The sequence below is a fragment of the Typopeltis vanoorti genome, chromosome 10, assembly GCF_054136105.1.
Source record: "Typopeltis vanoorti isolate ZY-2024b chromosome 10, IOZ_Tvanoo_1.0, whole genome shotgun sequence".
NCBI classification, from domain to species: domain Eukaryota; kingdom Metazoa; phylum Arthropoda; class Arachnida; order Uropygi; family Thelyphonidae; genus Typopeltis; species Typopeltis vanoorti.
Genome location: NC_143558.1, coordinates 7,889,318 through 7,908,373, shown reverse-complemented (window position 1 = coordinate 7,908,373; position 19,056 = coordinate 7,889,318). Strand labels below are relative to the sequence as shown.

The 19,056-nt window shown below is 35.5% G+C and overlaps 1 protein-coding gene across 3 annotated transcripts in view; it reads right to left on the bottom strand.

Annotated features, from left to right (window-relative positions):
• The window catches only part of Noc1 (Nucleolar complex protein 1), a 106,255-nt gene that overhangs the window by 79,830 nt on the left and 7,369 nt on the right, over positions 1 to 19,056 (bottom strand). Inside the window, exons 2-4 of one of the 3 annotated variants that reach the window (XM_090399033.1) lie at positions 17,197 to 17,289; positions 6,226 to 6,290; positions 319 to 568 (exon numbers count right to left, since the gene is read on the bottom strand). In XM_090399033.1, coding sequence (XP_090255159.1) covers positions 319 to 568; positions 6,226 to 6,290; positions 17,197 to 17,289 — 408 coding nt within the window. The remainder of the gene's footprint in view (positions 1 to 318; positions 569 to 6,225; positions 6,291 to 17,196; positions 17,290 to 19,056) is intronic. The other 2 variants (XM_090399034.1, XM_090399035.1) reach the window with 2 other exon arrangements.

Here is a 19,056-nt window from a genome sequence, read left to right as displayed (position 1 = left end):
ACTAAAAGGCCTGTCTTGGGATTGTGGCTTAGTTGCACATCAATAAGCATAATCTAAGGGAGCGGAAATGTTGCTATAAATGTGTTCTCAAATTACCAACCTCCATGTCAGATTAAGTTAACTGTCACTAAAACATGTAAATATTCTACATGAAGGTAGTGTTTCCAATTTTATGAAAAGGTAGTGTATGTATTTAACATAATATTAAATAGAATCAATACAAATCTAATCCTTCACAATAAGTGAAGTTTCAATATAATCTCTTTTGGTATCTTTCCAAGCAACATTTAATGTTAATGGTCAGTAAGCTTGACTTACTTCATGTTCATACCACTTTGTTCCGGGTTTCACTAAAAGGCCTGTCTTGGGATTGTGGCTTAGTTGCACATCACTGGTATGAATCTTATGAGTTTGAACAGACTCATCAACTGTGCTTGTAACTTCATCATACTGCAATTTGTACTTATTTTTCTTTTTCCTCTGTTTTCCTTCTTTGCTAGCAGAATCAGAAACTTTATTTTCAGAATCTCTCGGATTAGTTAAATGTGCCTTACTATTTTTAATATTTCTGAAGAAAAAATAAAATAAAATAAAATAAAATAATTATTATTAACTGATTTAAAAAATAATGTTACATATCCAAGATTAAAAATGGTGCAATGAATAATGATAACATTAACTGCTTTTCAACATGCCTATAAGTTTACAAGAATTCTATGTTAATATGGAATGCATGGTATTTCTAATTATAAAAATATTAAGTTGGGCCAGTCTAGTTGGCTGAGCAGTTAGTACATCTACTTTCCAACCAGTAGACTGTGGGTTTGAATCTCATCATAGGCACAGCTATGTGAATTTCTGCTAACTGGAGGCCTGAAATGGTTTGAAAAGTCCCATGTTTGATTCTAGAGAAGGGTTTGCCAAATTATCTAATACCTGCATCCCCCCCCCCCAGTACTAATGCAGTAGACTCACTATAACAAACTCATAGGGACCACCGTAATGTTATAGTGGACTTCTTCTAAGTGAAAAACCTTTTGCGGATGGGATTTAAAAAAATACTAGAGCAATAAGATTCTAAATTATCTGATCCTAGTTGGCTGAAAAGATAGCACACCTGCTTTCCAATCTACAGAATGATGGTTCAAATACAACATCAAAGTTTGTGGAAAGATTTCAAATGGGTGACTATTCTCTATTGGCAAATATTACACAATGCAATATTGTATTGACTGTAAGCAAATAATGTTAAGTAATATTGAAATGTAAAAACTAAATGACGAAACACCCTTCTGCTCATAACTTCATGTAACATAACGACATAACTCCAACTTACAAATGTGAAATAGCATGTTTAAGTCTGCTCCAAATTAAAAACAAGCACAGAAATAGTTGAATGTGGAAGAGAATCTTCGATATGCACTTCCTCAACAGTTCCAGGATCAAGCAGCTAGCCACAGAAAAAAAGCTTACCCCCAATTCCACTAGGTAAGTGGTAAGCAATAATTTTATTTTGCATAAAAACAGAAATAAATTCTGAGTTCACTTTATATTATTAAACTTTTCATTCTCTGATATCTCAGTAATTTAGTGAACATCAAGAGCTACAGTAGAAGACGAAATTTGAATTTGGAAGATGATTAAAAACTTCTGTTTGGATCACATCAAGCAACATATCTAAATTCTTCATTTTGTGTTCATTACATAAAAATATTTGCAATTTGTGTAAAATTTAATTTAATATAAACTATGTTTCAGTTACATTATATTTAAACAGATTTTTTGTTTTCAGCATGATTATGCTGGGTCACGAGGTATACTAAACAGTGAAAAGTGGGCCATAACAGTAAGAAAGTTGAAAACCACTGAGGTAGATAATTTATAATAGAAATGTAGCACATTATACTGCTTTTCTCTTGATGTCTTGTCATATGTCTATTCCATATCTACAAAACTTAAAAAGAGATCCTTGTTATATTCCAATGATTTTCGAATGGATTATCTTAAAGGGAAAATCTAATTTTGACAACTGCTATTCAATCCAATTCGTTCTTCTCAAAGTTTTTCTTCCACACTCTTTTTAAGCCTCTTCCCTAGCATGCTTACATAAATCTTACTTGGAACACTAAAACACAAAGTAGGGAAATTTATTTGTAATTCTCACATTCAGTTTTATTCCCCTTTTGTAGCCAGGTATTATGACAGCTCTACTCCAATCCTCTGGAATTCAATCTTATGAATTAGGCAGCCATGTAAACCTTTTATACAGTCATATTTTAGCATTTCTCATCAAATAACATCTATTCCAGCTGTCTTTTCACTGTACAGGTTTCTGATAGTTTTTTAATACTACAAGTATTGATGGAACCTCTGTAGCTGTCATTATACACGAAGCCCTTTGGTCGGAAAGACCTGGGTTCGATTCCTGTCCATGATGTGTGGAACCTTTACTGGTCTCTTTCAACTAAAGGTGAGGTGGAGGGTTTTTCTCCTGGAAACTTGGGTTTTTCATCCCTCAAAACAGGCAAACCAGTGCCACGAACACACACACACACACACACACACACACACACACACACACACACACACACACACACACACACGTGCGCGCGCGTCTACAGTCATAAATACTTACTGCAGGGCAAGGAAGGCAACATGGACCCCACCTTGATTCCATAATCATTCCCTAGTAAAGGCAGCATATTGCTATCCTACCAAACAACCATATGGTTGAGGAAATAAACAACATGTACTGATATGCATTCTGATTGCATTCCTCTTGAATATTTTTTTTACCACTGTTCTGTTGCTGTTTGTTTCTAATGGAGAAAACGCAAACCTCAAAAAACTTTTAAGATTTACTTCACAAATATTTCTGTCTTAAGTTAGAGTCAATGATGTTCATCCTATATGTTCACTTGAGTATACAAAACCAAATCTGAAATTTCCACCGTTTTGTGCTTTATTAATCTGAAATTTCTTGATTACACACTATGACCCTTTTTTTGCTTCAAAGATGGCGTCTGTGTCTTTTCATTGTGATACATGATGGCAGAGAATTTCCGACTTAAGCTTCTTTTGACCATTGTTAGTTAAATCTCTCTCTCTCTCTCTCTCTCTCTCGCTGTCTACTCTGTTCCATCAAATTCATTTGTAGTCTTCATCGTTCTCCTAATGTCATCAACAATTCTAAAGTTTTTTTGATCTTTTTCTCTTTTTTATATAGAGTAAAACCTCGTTTTTACGTTCCCCGTATGTTTTCCTGCCATTTACGTCATTTTCTGTTGTCCTGTCTTAAGGCATATTCTCACAATGTACTGTTTTCCCACCATTAACAACTTGACGTGGACGTTATTTCCCGTGATTTGCGTTTTTTTCCTCGGTGGCAATACCGATTTTTGAATCGATTTCAGCAGAAATCTGCACATTTCTGTTCTCAGGTGGCGTTGCTTTCAGCTGTAGTTTCGTTTCTGCCATCACGATGACTTGCGCGCATGCAGCAGTACTGTAGTGATGAGCGATACTGTGATTTTTCAATCACAGTACGAATTGATATTGCAGAATTTCTGCAACGTAATTTAACGTGTGAAAGTTGCTTTCAAGTTGCGGTGGTGGATTATCCATGTTAGTAACATGGAGAAAAAAGACAGAAAATGTATTTCGGTAGAAGAAAAGATGGCAATTCTGCGACATGTAAATTGGCATGCCAGAACACGTGTGCATTTAGCATAAGATCTTGGACTCTCCGTGTCCACTTTGAACACGATAGTAAAAAAAAACAGGTCAAGCATTGAACTCAATGCAAAGCAATCTGGCACTAAGTCAAAAAAAAAAATAAAAAAACGAAAAGCATAAACAATCAACAATTAAAGATTTTTTTTAAATAGATAAATGTAAGTACATTGTAAATTCATTCATTTTCAGTTATTAAATTTTGTAATCTAGTATTTGTAATCACATACTAGCAGTAAGTCATCTTTTAGCCTTTTTTACTGCTTTTTTACATTTCCTGCTATTTGCGTTTTTTTTCCACCAGTCCCCTGAAAAGTGTAAAAAAGGGGTTTTACTGTATATATCAATCTTTTTGCAGTGTAAATGTCTCAATAGTGAAGTCCTCTTCCTTGGAGATTTTAATCTTCAAAATTTCCTTTTGAAGATTAAAGATGAAAATTGAGGGATTTACTATCAGTGAATTTATCACATACCTACCAGAATAGTAGATAAACCCAGCCACTCGACCCTCTTGATCTCTTCCTCACTAATGACTATATAAGTATGCTGTGGATGTTGTTTCACCTCACATTAAGCAACACTCACACAGAAACTCTGCATATTACAGGAATGTTAGGTGGAATGATCTTCCTGACTTTTATGTCTTGTTTCCTTGACTGGATTACTGTTTTCAGTAGTCGTCTTATCCAAATATTTGTCCTGAACACATCACAGAAACAATTCTTATCTGCATGGAAACATTCATTCCTAATTTCAGTTTAAATTCATATATTTTATCTAAACCTGGGTTCTCCAAGAAGTGAAAAATCAAGGATATTGCAATTGGCCTTCAGTGCAATCTTAATCTTCCTTATCTCTATACCAACGCCTGAAACATCTACATAAACTATTAAACCATCCAAAACTAATTTTGGATGGTTTAACTGGAAGGCTATAGATCTTCATATCCAGTTATAGCAGGGTCCTTCTTTGATCTGCAGTGCAAATGCTATGGGATGAACAATCTAAAACAAAGGCAGTTCTGGATGATCAGATTTCAATCTCTAGTATGTTCTGGATTCTACCACTTTTAATGCATTGGAAATATTCTAAGTTCATTCATTCACATGGTATGGAAAAGCTTTATTTACTTATTATTGTTTTTTTTTGTTTTTATATCCATCCTACCCACTAAAGATTGGAAAATTACAGCATATTTATTATTCTGGGTAGATTAGGTGTTGCAAAACCCTGGAAACTGCTCTGGAGATCAAATGTGGCACTTTTTCAACTCACCTTAGACAACCAATAAGCAGCGAAGGTCTCATATATTAGGTGATGATTGTGTGCCTAAAGACATTCACAAACATCTGTGCATCACAACAAAATTTTAACTCAGAGTGTATGGTATGATGTCATCCATTTTGTCAAAAAGGCTGATCAAAGGAAACATTGTTGGCTTGTTGTAAGAACCAGTGATTTATGACATGTCTTTGAAAAGAATTATAGTATACTCTGTTAAGAAAAAAAAAATAAAAAATTAAATTCTTCAAGTTGACTCAAATATCAATTAAAAACCACAAAATAAATTTTAATGAAATAAATTATTAGCTATTACAATACAACACACTGATAATACTAAATTTTCTTTTTAGTTCATAATTATTCCTAGAGAAAGTGTGACCTGAAACACCATGAAAATTATGCTTTTAACTAATACTTTAACAATTTCTTCACGGGGTTGCATACTTTTAAAACTGAGGTGAGTAGTAGCACATCTTCAAATTCCGTGCGTGTCAAAACTAAAGGCAATTATTATTCTGAAAAATTTTCTTCCGAGGGTGAAAAAGCGAACAAATGACCTATTCTTCACGGATTCACTCTATGCTCTATCACGATCAGCTTTTGCGGTTGCTACTGCACTTTCAAACTTCTTCTTCTCCTTTTTTCCCCTCTTTTACCTTGCGATGCTGAGGGTTTTCTATTCATTTAACTGCAACTATACACAAGGATAAGATGGTCAGCCCCAGTGTATCCTAATTCTGTAGATCTCAAGACTGGTTTGCCTGTTTGCGGGATGAAAAACCCTACAGTCCACGCCCAAGACCGGTTAACTTGGCTATGTCTGAGAAAGATCCTAAGCTCCTCACATCTTTAACTTTCATTATAGTGCCTTTGTCTTTTGAATCCCATTGAACCATCTGTAGCAATCAACTACCACTCATTAAGAGCCCAACTTACAAAGTTTTTATCCAAGTAAAACAGGTGCAACCCACCTCTGACCAAATTCTATTTAATTCAAATGAATCACATAACTGAAAGATAATTCATCTCCTCTCTACTTCTAATCTTTGAATTAATCTTCTATACGTTTTTTTTTTCAAAGCACTTTCAATGATGGTGGTGTATTATGAAATACCTATATATTTTTTTTATAAAACAACTGAAAATAAAAATTCATAAAATGATTTTTATAACCAGAAATAAATTTTACTAAAACTGCTTCATACTAACTTGAATTTTTTGGAAGAAGGCAGAATCATCTTGTTAAGTCCAATATCTTTCATGAAACTTTTAACCTAATTTTCAAAAATAAATAATACAAAAATTAAAACTTTTTGAATAATACATGAAAGTCAATTAATTACAAAGCAGCCAAAACTAGCTAATATTATAAACATGTTTTTGTTCCCTTCATTCAAACAGAGAAATTAGGACTATAGAGATTACTTTAGCTGAAGTAACTAGAACAGGATTACATATGGGTGAGTCTTTGGTGAATGATTCAGTAATAAATAGTATGGGAGTGATTGGGAGTCAACATAATAAAACCACAAGTGGCCTAGAAGAAATGAGATGTAGTGAGAGTGGGGGGGGGGGGGTAAGTAATAGAGAGTTGAGTAATGAAGCTGGGAGAGTCATGCTGAATAGTGTAGAGAATGAGTCCATGAGTGTGGACTTGAATGAAGTTAAGAGTGGTAAAATATATGGTGATTCTATGATTAAGGGTATGGAGAGTGGTATGCATGAGGAGTGCTTGGCTGATGGGACAATAGAAAGAGTGGCTTTAGCAATAAAGAGAGGGCATGAAATACACAAGATGATAGTTATGGTGGGTACGAATGACCTGAGAGGTAGTATAAATTGGGTAGGAAAAGATTTAAGAACATTATTAGATATTGTGAAGAGGAAAAGTGTCAATGGGAGAATAGTGTGTGTGCTGCCTCGTTTTGACAATTACGAGTTAAGTAGACGAGCAATAATAATGAATGATATGATTGCAAGAATGTGCAGAAAAAGAGGTCTGGAGTTTGTTGATGTTTGGAGTGTGTTTGAAGGAAAAAGGCAGTTGTATGCTAGAGATGGACTGCATCTTAACATGGAAGGACATAAGCGATTGAAGAAGTTATTGTTTTCTGAACAGGTTGAAGTTATTGGGCAGGGAAACTAATATTGAAAAGGTTGAGTGTAAGAGAGAGAAACTTTAGCACTGATTGTGTATTTATTGATCCTTATAGGCAGAATAAATTGCAGAAGAGAGGGGATAAAAATCGGCATAGGACTACGGTAGTTAGTGACTTATATATCAGTTCTAAAGCCGGTACAAGATCTAGAGGGAATCTGCAATTTTTGTATACCAATGCTAGAAGCATTCGAAATAAGAGAGAAGAATTTGTGGCATTAGTCAGTGAAATCTCACCAAAAGTTGTAGGCATTAGTGAAACTTGGCTGTCAGCAGAAGATGTGGTCACTGGAATTGAGTGTGATGGGTACAGTATTTTCAGGGAGGATAGAGAAGATAGAACAGGAGGAGGAGTACTGTTGATGATAGCTGATGTGTTGCAGCCAAAGAAAGTAGTATATCATGATGATAGACATGTGAATGAGCGTTCACTTGAGGCAGTCTGGTGCGAAATAGTGACCAACGCAACCAAATATACAGTTGGATGCTGCTATAGGCCAGGGAGTACGGGGGGGGGGGAGATATCGAATTCATGCATCAGCAACTTAGTGCAATGAGTGAAGGCTTGGTGATTATTATGGGGGATTTTAATTATGGTGATATCAATTGGAAGGAGGAAATATCACGTAGCAAAAAGGAAATGGAGTTCATACATCTTCTACGAGATAATTACTTGAAACAGCACGTAACTGAAGGGACACGTGGTGTGAGAGTGTTGGACCTGGTTATTGGTTCAGAGGTTATATGCATAAGTAAGGTGTCCTCGTTACCTCCAATTGGTGAAAGTGATCATGTGGTATTGACTGGAGGTTGCAAAATCTGTGGATTTTTCTATTAAGAAGGGGTATGTACGGAACTACAGGTTAGGCAATTATAACAAGCTTCGGAGTGAGCTTGCAGCCATCCCATGGCAGAACATATTGCAGGGGAAAGAAGTTAGCAGTGCTTGGGATACAATCAGCGGGTATCTGAGGAAAGCAATATCAGATTGTGTCCCCATGGTCAGGAGGTCAAACAAGGCAGGCATTAGATGGATGAGCAGTAGTATCAAGCTTGAACTGCAAAAAAAGAAAATGTTATGGAGAATTTACAAGGAGAAGGGCGATCAGGACACCCATGAGCAGTACAAGGCTCAAGCTAGGAAGGTTACCAGCATAGTAAGAAAAGCTAAATCAGACTATGAGAAGACCTTAGCCAAAGAGATCAAGGGTAATCCCAAAGAGTTCTTCCGCTATGTGGCAAGTAAGAGGAAGAATGACTTCGGAAGGATAACCTTAGTGGGTGTTGATGGTGTTGAGGTGACAAAATCAGATGTAATAGTCGAGTTACTGAGTGATCACTTCTCAAAAGTCTATCACCCAAGTGAGGATATCTCTATACCTATAGCAATACCTAATGTGAGAATTGAAGCTAAAGAATCAGAGGTATTAAATATATTGCAAAACTTAAATGCAAACACTGCAGTAGGCTTAGATGGAATATCAGCTCGGGTGTTGCGTGAATGTGCAAATGAATTGTCAATTGTCAATGAATTTAAGTTTGAACTCTGGTATGGTCCCTAAGGAGTGGAAGTTAGGCAAAGTGGTTCCTTTGCATAAGGGTGGCTCTAAAACTGCGGTATTGAATTACAGACCAATCACCATCTCAGGAGTAGTGGTAAAAGTATTGGAAAAGTTGGTTAAAGACAAAATTCAAGAATGGGTGGATCAGGATATGATACTCTATAGAGGCCAACATGGTTTTGTTAAAGGTAGATCCTGCCTTAGCAATCTATTAACTATTCATAATAGAATAACATCAGAGTTGGACAAAGGAACTGGCTACACAGTGGTACTTCTGGATTTTGCTAAGGCTTTTGACAGGATACCCCATAGAACACTGTTACGCAAATTGGAGCAGATGGGAATGGATATTAAATTGGTGATATGGATAGGAGAATGGCTCAGGGAGAGATACCATAAGGTGGTGTATGGAAGAGCCGAGTCCAGAATGAGGCAGGTGACCAGTGGTGTGCCTCAGGGCTCTGTGCTTGGGTCAATGTTGTTTAATTTGTATATAAATGATATAGGAAACAGCTTAAAGGGAGATATTCAGTTGTTTGCTGATGATGCAAAGTTGTGTAGTGCAATAAAAAATCAAGCTGATGTTGAAAGTTTGCAGGAGGATTTAAATAAGCTGGTAAAATGGGCAAAAGAAAATGGATGTCAGTTCAATGTGGAAAAGAGTAAAGTCATGCATTTTGGGATTAAAAGATTACCAGCTGTGTACTTCATTGATGGAAAGGTACTCCAAGAGATTGATGAGGCTAGGGACTTAGGGGTGTTGGTAGATAGGGAGATAAAGTTCAGAGGACACATTGCTAAGGTGTCCAAGATTGCACATAGGATTACTTGGTTGTTGAGGAATACACTGACATCCAGAGATAAAGAGGTTGTTATTCCCCTTTATAAAGCATTGATACTCCCGCATTTGAATTACTGTGCTCAGGTCTGGTCACCTGGATTCCTTGGGGATGAGGAGGCTGTGGAGAGGGTTCAGAGAAGAGTGACCAAGTTGGTGAGTGATATAAAAAATGCTCCCTACATTGATAGATTGAGAGCTTGCGGATTGCAGAGATTGGTTGATAGGCGAAGAAGAGGGGATATGATAGAAACATTCAAATTACTAAAAGGTTTTTATAGGATTGATGCAGGGGAAATGTTTCAGCTGTGTGATAGTGATGGAAGAACAAGAGGTCATCTCTGGAAATTAAAGAAGAGTGTGGTTAACAAAGGTGTCAGAACAAGGTTTTTTGCCTGGAGGGTGGTGAATGAGTGGAATTCATTGCCTGACTTAGTTGTGAGCTCTTCGTCTGTAAATGAATTCAAGAAGAGATATGACAGATATTGTTTTGCTAGTTTGGATCTCCCGCAATGAGTCTACTGACTCAATGGAGATACCCGTAATAATAATAATAATAATAATAATTCCACTAGCAGGTGCATAAAAAAATGTAGCACATTTCAAGATGTGCTGGAGTTCGTCATGATTTAAAGTTTCGGAAAACATGCCATTAGTCATATTATAAACATATTTTTCTTTCTTCATTCCACTAACAGGTGTATTATAAATGTAGCATGTTTCAAGATGTGCCAGAGTTATCATAATTCAAAGTTTTGGAAAAAATGCAACAAATCACAAGAATGATTTGTCATCCTTGCAAAATGCACATTTAAAGGAGAATGTATACAGGATTATAATACTACCATCAGAGACTTCCAGGGGTCAAGAACTCATTGAGAAAGCCACACATCACCCACACCTGCTAACATACCTTCTCTTAAACTCACTCATATTAGATGCACTCACCATTCCAATAAACAAGCTGTTCTGCTCACTCATTACTCTGTGAGAGAAAAATCTAGCTCTCACTTCCTACTTAACAATACACGAACCCAACTTCCACAGATGTCCCACTGTCCTCTTCCCATTTTCTATATAACGAAAAGTTTCATCAACTAGTATCCCACAACACCCTTTCAGAGAGGTAGCTATCCCATCATCTCCTCCTATGAAGGGTGTACAGGAAATTAGATAGCTAACATAATCTAGACTTCACTACTAGTTTTCTATCAATAGTAGCTAAAAACATTTAGAAGATGATTTCTAGCAATGTTTATAGGCAGTAATGAAACAATGGGTTTCGCATGTACAAAGTTAATCCATGTACTTTGACAAAATAAATATTCGTATACTGAGCCAATTTGAAGAATTCACATTACGCTCAATATATTCTCAAAGACAACTCCAGTAGAGAGCAGGCAGGATTCAGAAAAGGCTTCTACACAATAGATCATATCCAGGTCATTTTACAATTAACAGAAAAATGCAGAGAATACCAAATCCCCTCTGTTTCTTCTTTATTGATTAAAAAAAAACAAACATTTGATACCATAGAATAATGCAGTCATCACATAGAACACAATGCAGTACCTTACTGGAAATAAATGTGGATCCTATTTACATCCACATGATAAAAGAAATTCACAAAAATCAGACCACACAAATAACTGTATTCGATGTGATCTCCCCAAATCTATTTACCAGCACTTCAGAATATGTTCTGAAAAAAATAGACCTAAAGAAGAATAAGCATAGATGGTGAAAAACTACAAATCCTTATGTTTACCAATGATCTAGTACTGATATCTCAAAACCCAAAAGATATAGAAGAAATGGGTGAAAAAATAAACAAACAGCAGTGAGATAGGCTTAGCAATGAATCCAGAAAAAATAAAATGGATTAAAAACATCTATACAAGTGACAGTCATGTATGTATTAATAAAATGCTTATAAAACACGTTGGCTCTTACAATTACTTAGGACAAACAATAAAAATCACTAAAAAACACATGTACTAACCACATTGATAAGTTTTAATACGTAAATATTTCATCCCAAGTATCTTGGGACATCCTCAGTACAGTAATTCACACAATACTAGGAATAACATATAGTTAAGGCACATGATTACAATAGAATCTGTGCGTGCAGTAACGTGTTATAGAAGTAAATTAAAATATAACTGAAAAAAAAAATAAAATAAAATAAATAAATAACATATATAAAGAGATTATTTTACACAATTTTGTATGAAAATTTCCCATACTTTAGGAATAGTAAGAACTTTGTTTAAATTTGGTCTGTGTAGTAGGGCTTCAGCACTTTCTTTATATAAACATTCATGTTTATATAAAGAAATCTGAAAATATACCCCAACTCAACATCACCAGAGTTAAAGTTTGGTACTATCAACATAAGAAGCCTGAATGGCAAAGAAATGGAGCTAGCTGAGGAATTAGATAAGTACCAGATCGACATAATAGGGGTGACTGAAAAAAAAAAGACAAAAACTGGTGAGATCTTTCTGAGCAATAAATATAAAATGTTATATTCAGGCAATGACAATCAAGGAAAAGGAGTCACCATAGTATTCAACACAAAATATGAGGCTAAACTTCTTGAATGGCAGTCAGTCTCAAGTAGAGTAATGTGAGAAAATATGAGAATGGGGAACTGGACAATGAGACTTATTTGTGCCTATGGTCCCACAGAAGGTTCTAATAAGGTAGAAGTGGAGGAATGTTTTGAGGCTTTACAAAAAGCAACTGACACAATGAAAAGGGAAAAGTGGGTCTCGTTGGGGATCTAAAAAGCAGAGTGGAAAATGATTGTGAGACATACAAAATATTTTGGGAAAATTTGGAGAAAAGAGCAATGCTAATAATAATGGCAAATATCTGTTGGATTTCTGCTCAGGACATGGACTGGTTATTACTAACACCATGTTTCAATATAAAAATGTGCACAAATTCACATGGAGAGAAGAGGCAAGGAATAAGAAAAGTCTCATTGACTATGTTATTGTTGATAGTGATGTTTTCTCCCTGGTGCAGGACACCAGAGTGTATAGAGGATTTGAAATTGGAAGTGATCACTATTTAGTCTTGAGCAGGATGAAATTGAATTTCATATTGAAAAGAATAACATTTAAGAAAGTTTTAAAGCGAATAAAAGTTGAGCAGTTCTCAGATGTGAACTGTAGAATAAAATACACAAAGATTATTGAATTAAAAATGAAAGAGTTTGAGAACAGGAATCAAACCTTGGAGATTCAGTGGCAAGCCTTGAAGAAAACCCTGATTGATTCAGCTAGAGGGACATGTGGTGAAGTTGTCTGCAAGAATAGAAAAATCAGAACTCCATGGTGGACATAGGAAGTTAAAGAGGCAGTGAAGGAAAAGAAGAAAGCATATCAAACGTTCCTGGCAAATAAGTCAGCTTGTGCTCTTAGAGAATACAGAGACAAATGCAAGAATGCTAAGCAGTGTGTAAAACTAGCTAAACAAAAGTCATGGTAGGACTTTGGCAAGAATATAGAAAATAAATATCAAGAAGGTGGCAAAATATTCTAGAGGTTGGTGAAGAAGCTTAGGAATGGAGGAAAGCGTGCTGTAAAAGGAGTTAGAGATGATAAAGGTGACATGAAAATGGGAGAAAAGGATATCCTTGAAGTATGGAGTAATTATTTTGAAAAACTGCTAAATGAAACAAGCAGTGATGACAGCACAGTGGTAAAAAACACTGACCAGGCATGCAGTCAGGAATACATATCCATACTTGAAGTAGAAAAAGCCATCAAAGGCTTGAAATGTGGAAAGGCAGCAGGAGTAGATGATATTCGACCAGAAATGCTGAAGTATGGTGGTATAAAAGTCTTACTGTGGCTGCACTGCATAGTTCAGAAAGCATGGACAGAGGGACGAATTCCCAATGATTGGAGTAGAGCTCTCATAGTACCCATATATAAAAAGGGAAATAAAACTGAATGTGAGAATTACAGAGGTATTTCCTACTGAGTGTTCCTGGCAAGATCTATGCAAGTATACTTGAGAAACGGTTGAGAAGAATTGTGGAAGAAAAGCTTGGTGAAGAACAAGCTGGATTCAGGCCAAATAGAGGCTGTCAGGATCAGATCTTCACTTTACAACAAATAGTAGAGAAAGCATGGGAATATAACAAAGATCTGTATTTAAGTTTTGTCGATTTGGTAAAGGCATTTGACAAGGTACCAAGAGAGAAGCTATTCAATACGCTACAGTTATATGGTGTCAATGGGGCATTATATCAAGCAATACTTAGTCTGTATTTGAGTTGTAAGTCAGAAGTTAGAATTAAAGGAAGTACAAGAAGATGGTTTAATGTTAAATCTGGTGTGAGACAAGGATGTACATTATCCCCTCTGTTATTCATTATCTATATGGATCACATTATGAAGGAAAGTGGTATTAAACATGATATCAAAATTGGAGATGTTAATGTCAGCTCTTTGCTTTATGCGGATGATGTTATACTTCTAAATAAATCTGCTACAAGTCTGCAAGATTCTCTGACTAAATTGAATAGCTGTTGTAACAGATATGGTATGAAGGTTAGCAATAAAAAGACAAAGACAATGAAAATAGGTAGAATCATTGAAAATGTCAACTGTATTGTGAATGGAGAACCTGTGGAACAAGTAAAACATTTCAGCTACTTAGGCACGATTTTTACTGAAGATGGTAAATTAAATATAGAAATAGACAACAGAATCAGCAAAGCTGGTATGGTGGGAAGTCAATTGAATAAATTCATGTGGAATAAGAAAGAAATTAGTCGGAACACTAAATTAGCTGTATACAAGATAGTGTTCAAACCAGTTTTAACTTATGGATCTGAGAGCTGGGTCAGAAGTAAAACACTTGACCAAAGACTAGAGACTGCAGATATGAGAGTCCTGAGAAAGATTAGAGGCATGAACAGATGGCATCAATGACAATATCATATTAAAAATGAGGATATTAGGAAAGAACTTGACATTGTCAGCATCCAGGAATGCGTTAGCAGAGCTAATCTAAGGTGGTATGGGTACTTAAATAGAATGGGAGAGGAAAGATTAGCAAAACAAGTGTTCTCTGTTTGGTAGCAAAACGACCCAGAGGAAGACCAAGATATAGGTGGATTGATACGGCACAAAGTGCCTGAGACGATAGAAATATAAGATCTGATAATGTTGGAGTCTTGACAAGTAACAGACTGATTTGGAGGAAAATTGTAGATAGGAAGTTAGTAAGGATGTAATTTTTTCATGTAGTGCTATCATATCCTATATACCCCTTGAGGGTTCATGGCTGGAATTTGATGATGATGATGATGTTTATATAAAGATCTATGTAAAAGTTTCGACTTTTCGCAATGGATCCTATGGTTTGGGTTTTCAACTCCGTGTTGAAAGAGAGACCAGATTTCTGCGGTTTGAAAAGACGAATGTGGTCTTGATGTTCTGAGATGCGTTTTTGAACAGATCTACCTGTCTGTCCAAAGTAAGACAAATTGTAGGAGCATGGGATCTCATAAATGCCAGGTAACATCAGAGGTGAGAGTTTATCCTTAGGAGAAGGTAGCAAGTTATAGATCTGGTTGATGGGTTTGTAAGTAGTGGCAAAATTGTATTTCTTCCTAATTTTTGAAAGACATTTGGAGATGCCTCTGACATAAGGTATGGGAGGGCTTCTTCTTGTCTAGGCTGATGTGTGGGGAAGTGAGTGATGATTTTTTGAGTGTGTTAAGATTATATCCATTTAGTATGGCTGTATTTTTGATTCTTTCTAGTTCTTGGTTTAGAGATTCTTCAGAGGAGCATTCTGAGGATGATCCAAGATACTTGGGATGAAATATTTACGTATTAAAACTTTCACCACAAGTTTCATTGTATAAAAACAATAAAAATGAATAATGATTTATTTGACGAACTAGTAAAAAGAAAGAAAGCTAAATGGCTATCATTCAACAGACACACTTACTGATCCTAATGTTGACACTTCTATGAAGGCAAAACTATTTAATAGTGACATTCTTCCATTACTCACATAAGGATCAAAAACTTGGAATACAACAAGAAAAGAAGAAGAGACTCTCAGGATAACTCAGTATGCAACATGACGTAGGATTTGTAACATCAGCAAAATGGAACATGTTAGAAATATGGAACTAAGAGAGAGAGAGAGAGAGATCAGGCGTAAAAGATGTGGTAACTGCAGTATATGAAAGCAAGATGAGATGGGCAGGCTACATAGCCAGACTCAGAGATAACAGATGGACATATAGAATACTGAATTGGTAACCAATAACATCCAGGAAGACCACCTACAAGAAGGGAAGCCCCTAGTGAAATCTATGGGTATTACATGGAAGAGAGAGGGTCAAGATTGGGATTGTTGAAGGCATCTTTGTGACCTGCACTCATGGAGAAATCCTGAATGAAACAGAGGTCAAGGTAATGTGAATGGAAATTCATATAATAGGTTCAATATGATAAAGTAAAACCACCCTTTTATAAATTAGTTAATCCTATCAGCACAGTATTTATTTCTTTATTTTTTAAAGAGGAAAAGAAAATACTAGTATCTCCATTTATTACCAGTTACTTAGCCTGAAAAATGCATAATAAAATTCTTCTCAACCAATAGGTTTTGAACTCAAGTCTCTTTTCCAGGCACATGTGTGATAAAACTATTTAGCTTAGCTACTTGATTATTGACACATGCACATTGTCAATAAGTTTCTTGCCTGTAGAAAGTTTTTTTCAGTTAGTACAAAGCAAATTAAAGTTGACAAGAAATTATATGAATAGAAACCCCTCAACACTGCAAGGTAAAAGAGGGGAAAAAAAGGAAAGGAAGAAATTATATGATGGTTTAATCCTTTACTCAAGTGCAAGCAAACAAAGTTTGTGCGTGAAGTATCTTCACAAACTATACTTTTATACAGAAGCTATTTACATTGCATCAATTGCCTCATTATCTTTCATAATGCAAAGTCATTTTCTTTCGGAAGCATATATTGCTATACATTATGGGAAACGTGCCACTACCCAGGCTGGTTTCGACCTTTGTTGAGGTCTCATCAGTGGTCTGGCTCAGTTGTGAAAGTACTTCATGTGCAGACCATGTTTGCTTACACTTAGGTAAAGGATTAAACAATAATATAATTTATTTTTCTTTTTAAAATATAAGCAAGAAAATTAAAGTTTAATTTAATTTTCTTGCTTATATTGAATTTATGTACAAAAGTTTTAGCAGTGCATATAAAGCTGAAAATATTCATTAGAGAGCACTGTCTTAGTTTTTCATTCCTTAGAAAATCTAAAATGAATAAGAAAATGAATAAATTATTAACTATTATAGTCTTCTATTTTTCCAGGAAGTAGTGAAATAAACAATGAGAATGTGTGTGTGTATGTGTGTGTGTGTGTGTGTGTGTGTGTGTGTGTGTGTGTTTAAAATTATATACAAGGAAAAGGATTTAAAGTGTTTGAGAGGTCTGGAGGATATATGCTTTGAAAAACTACTGCTTTATAATGGCCTTTAAACAGCATGCTATAAGATATACCACACAATTTTAATTTATCAAGAGCCAGCTTACAATATTTTACACATCTTACCTCATCTGTAGCTAGCTCTCCATTATCATCCTTGTCAATTAATTCCAACTCCTCTTTTTCATCAGATATATTCTTTATTAAATCCAGATCTTGCTAAAACAATAAATAAAGTTCTGATAAAGAAAGTATATTCAAAATGTGTCATGTTAAAAACTGACTCGTCTGAATATTCAATTTTGTTAAGAAATAATTTAAAATTTTTTCTATAAAATTTTTCTATTTCTCATAATAATCTACATAAAGTATAATAAATGCAACTACTTCTTGGGTAAGATGAAGTGGTTCCACCATGAAATATTAGTAAATGAGCTAAAGATAAGGGAAGAGAGGTGAGAAGAGAAATGTGTTCCCATTAGACTTAAAATAACTGCAGTTATAATTTCTAAGAGATACAGAAAGAAAAATTCTTCATAGAAGAGATGGCAAGGATGAATAAAGAGAGAGCAGTTAGCATAAGTTTAAAGTCACACTGGAAATGGACAGAGACATGTCTTGAGGAGAGTGACAGAATTATAGATACCAGATCAGATGAATAATGTCCAAAAGTATCTAGAGAAGCCATGCAGGTCAGAAACTGAACATTTATAAGACAGGATGTGGAATGGAGCATTCCAATTCTCCTTTGTTAAAAGAAATCAAGAATTTCAAAGTTTTTTTTTTAATAGAGTGGGAGAGTGTAGTATATCTCTCAAAGATGGGAACAGTATTCCATTGCAAGGTGAATTTTGAATTTGCAGAGTAAGTGTTTAAATAATCTGCCAGAGTCTGGTAGGTGCTATGACTGTGAATGAGTTCAAGGCAAGGTATGATAGATACTGTGCGAATGTCGAGTTGTTCTTGACATGATGTTAGGGCCTCCCTCGATGAGTCTGTCGACTCCTTGGAGTTGCCCGGAATAATAATAATAATAACAAATAGTGCCTAGAGTGGAAGAAAGCCTATTTTTAGACAATATATTTATGCCAAGAAAAAGATCAAGTTTGTTACCATAGAGAAAGAGTCACAGATAGAATTATTTAGAATTAATACCAAGGCTTAAGGCAAATGTTGTTGTTGTCTTGTCCTTTGAAGAGTCTTAGACGTTTCCGTGTGCTCCTTGTACTGCTTTGGCTATGTCTGTGATTTTGTTTGTATAGAGCTGTTGTTCAGGATTAGGATCTATTTCTTGCAAGGCTGCTGTAATTGCTGGACAGGTAAAGATGTGAGTGGGTGTCAGTTCAGTATTGGGGCAGTTGTTGCAGTTTCTATATGTTCTTGTATCATCTGTATTGATCTTCATTCCTCTATAATGTCCTGTTCGTAGTCTTGCTGTCGTGGTGGAGGTCCTTCTGTCAGCATTGATCTCGGGAATTTGATGTTGTATCACTGATTTCAATGGAATTAGTTTAGCTTTTGCTAGTGCATTGGCATCAGCAAGAGTTATCATATGAGTTTCTTGGTTGAGTTCTCTGGCCTCTTTTGCTAATTTATCAGCTGCTTCATTGTGATCAATGCCTACATGAGCAGGAATCCATTGTAAAATGCAACTTTTACCTAAACACTTTAGTTGATTTAAGAGTTTATGGATGTCTTGTGTGAGCTTGGTATTGCCATTTTTGATTGCCTCCATAGCTGAGCTTGAGTCACTGTAAATTATAATTCCTTCAGATTGTTGAGATGATGATGGATTTAAGTAGGCTTCTAGTGCTTTATTTATTGCGTAGAGTTCGCTGGTAAAATTGGAAGCGATTCTCCCAGATCCAACTTTTATTGAAAGTTTTTCACCTTTCGGGAGTAGAAGGAGAACACCAACGCCTCCATTAATCATATTGGTGTCTGAATGATCCATCGGTATAACAAATAACCTGTTTGGAGGATGAA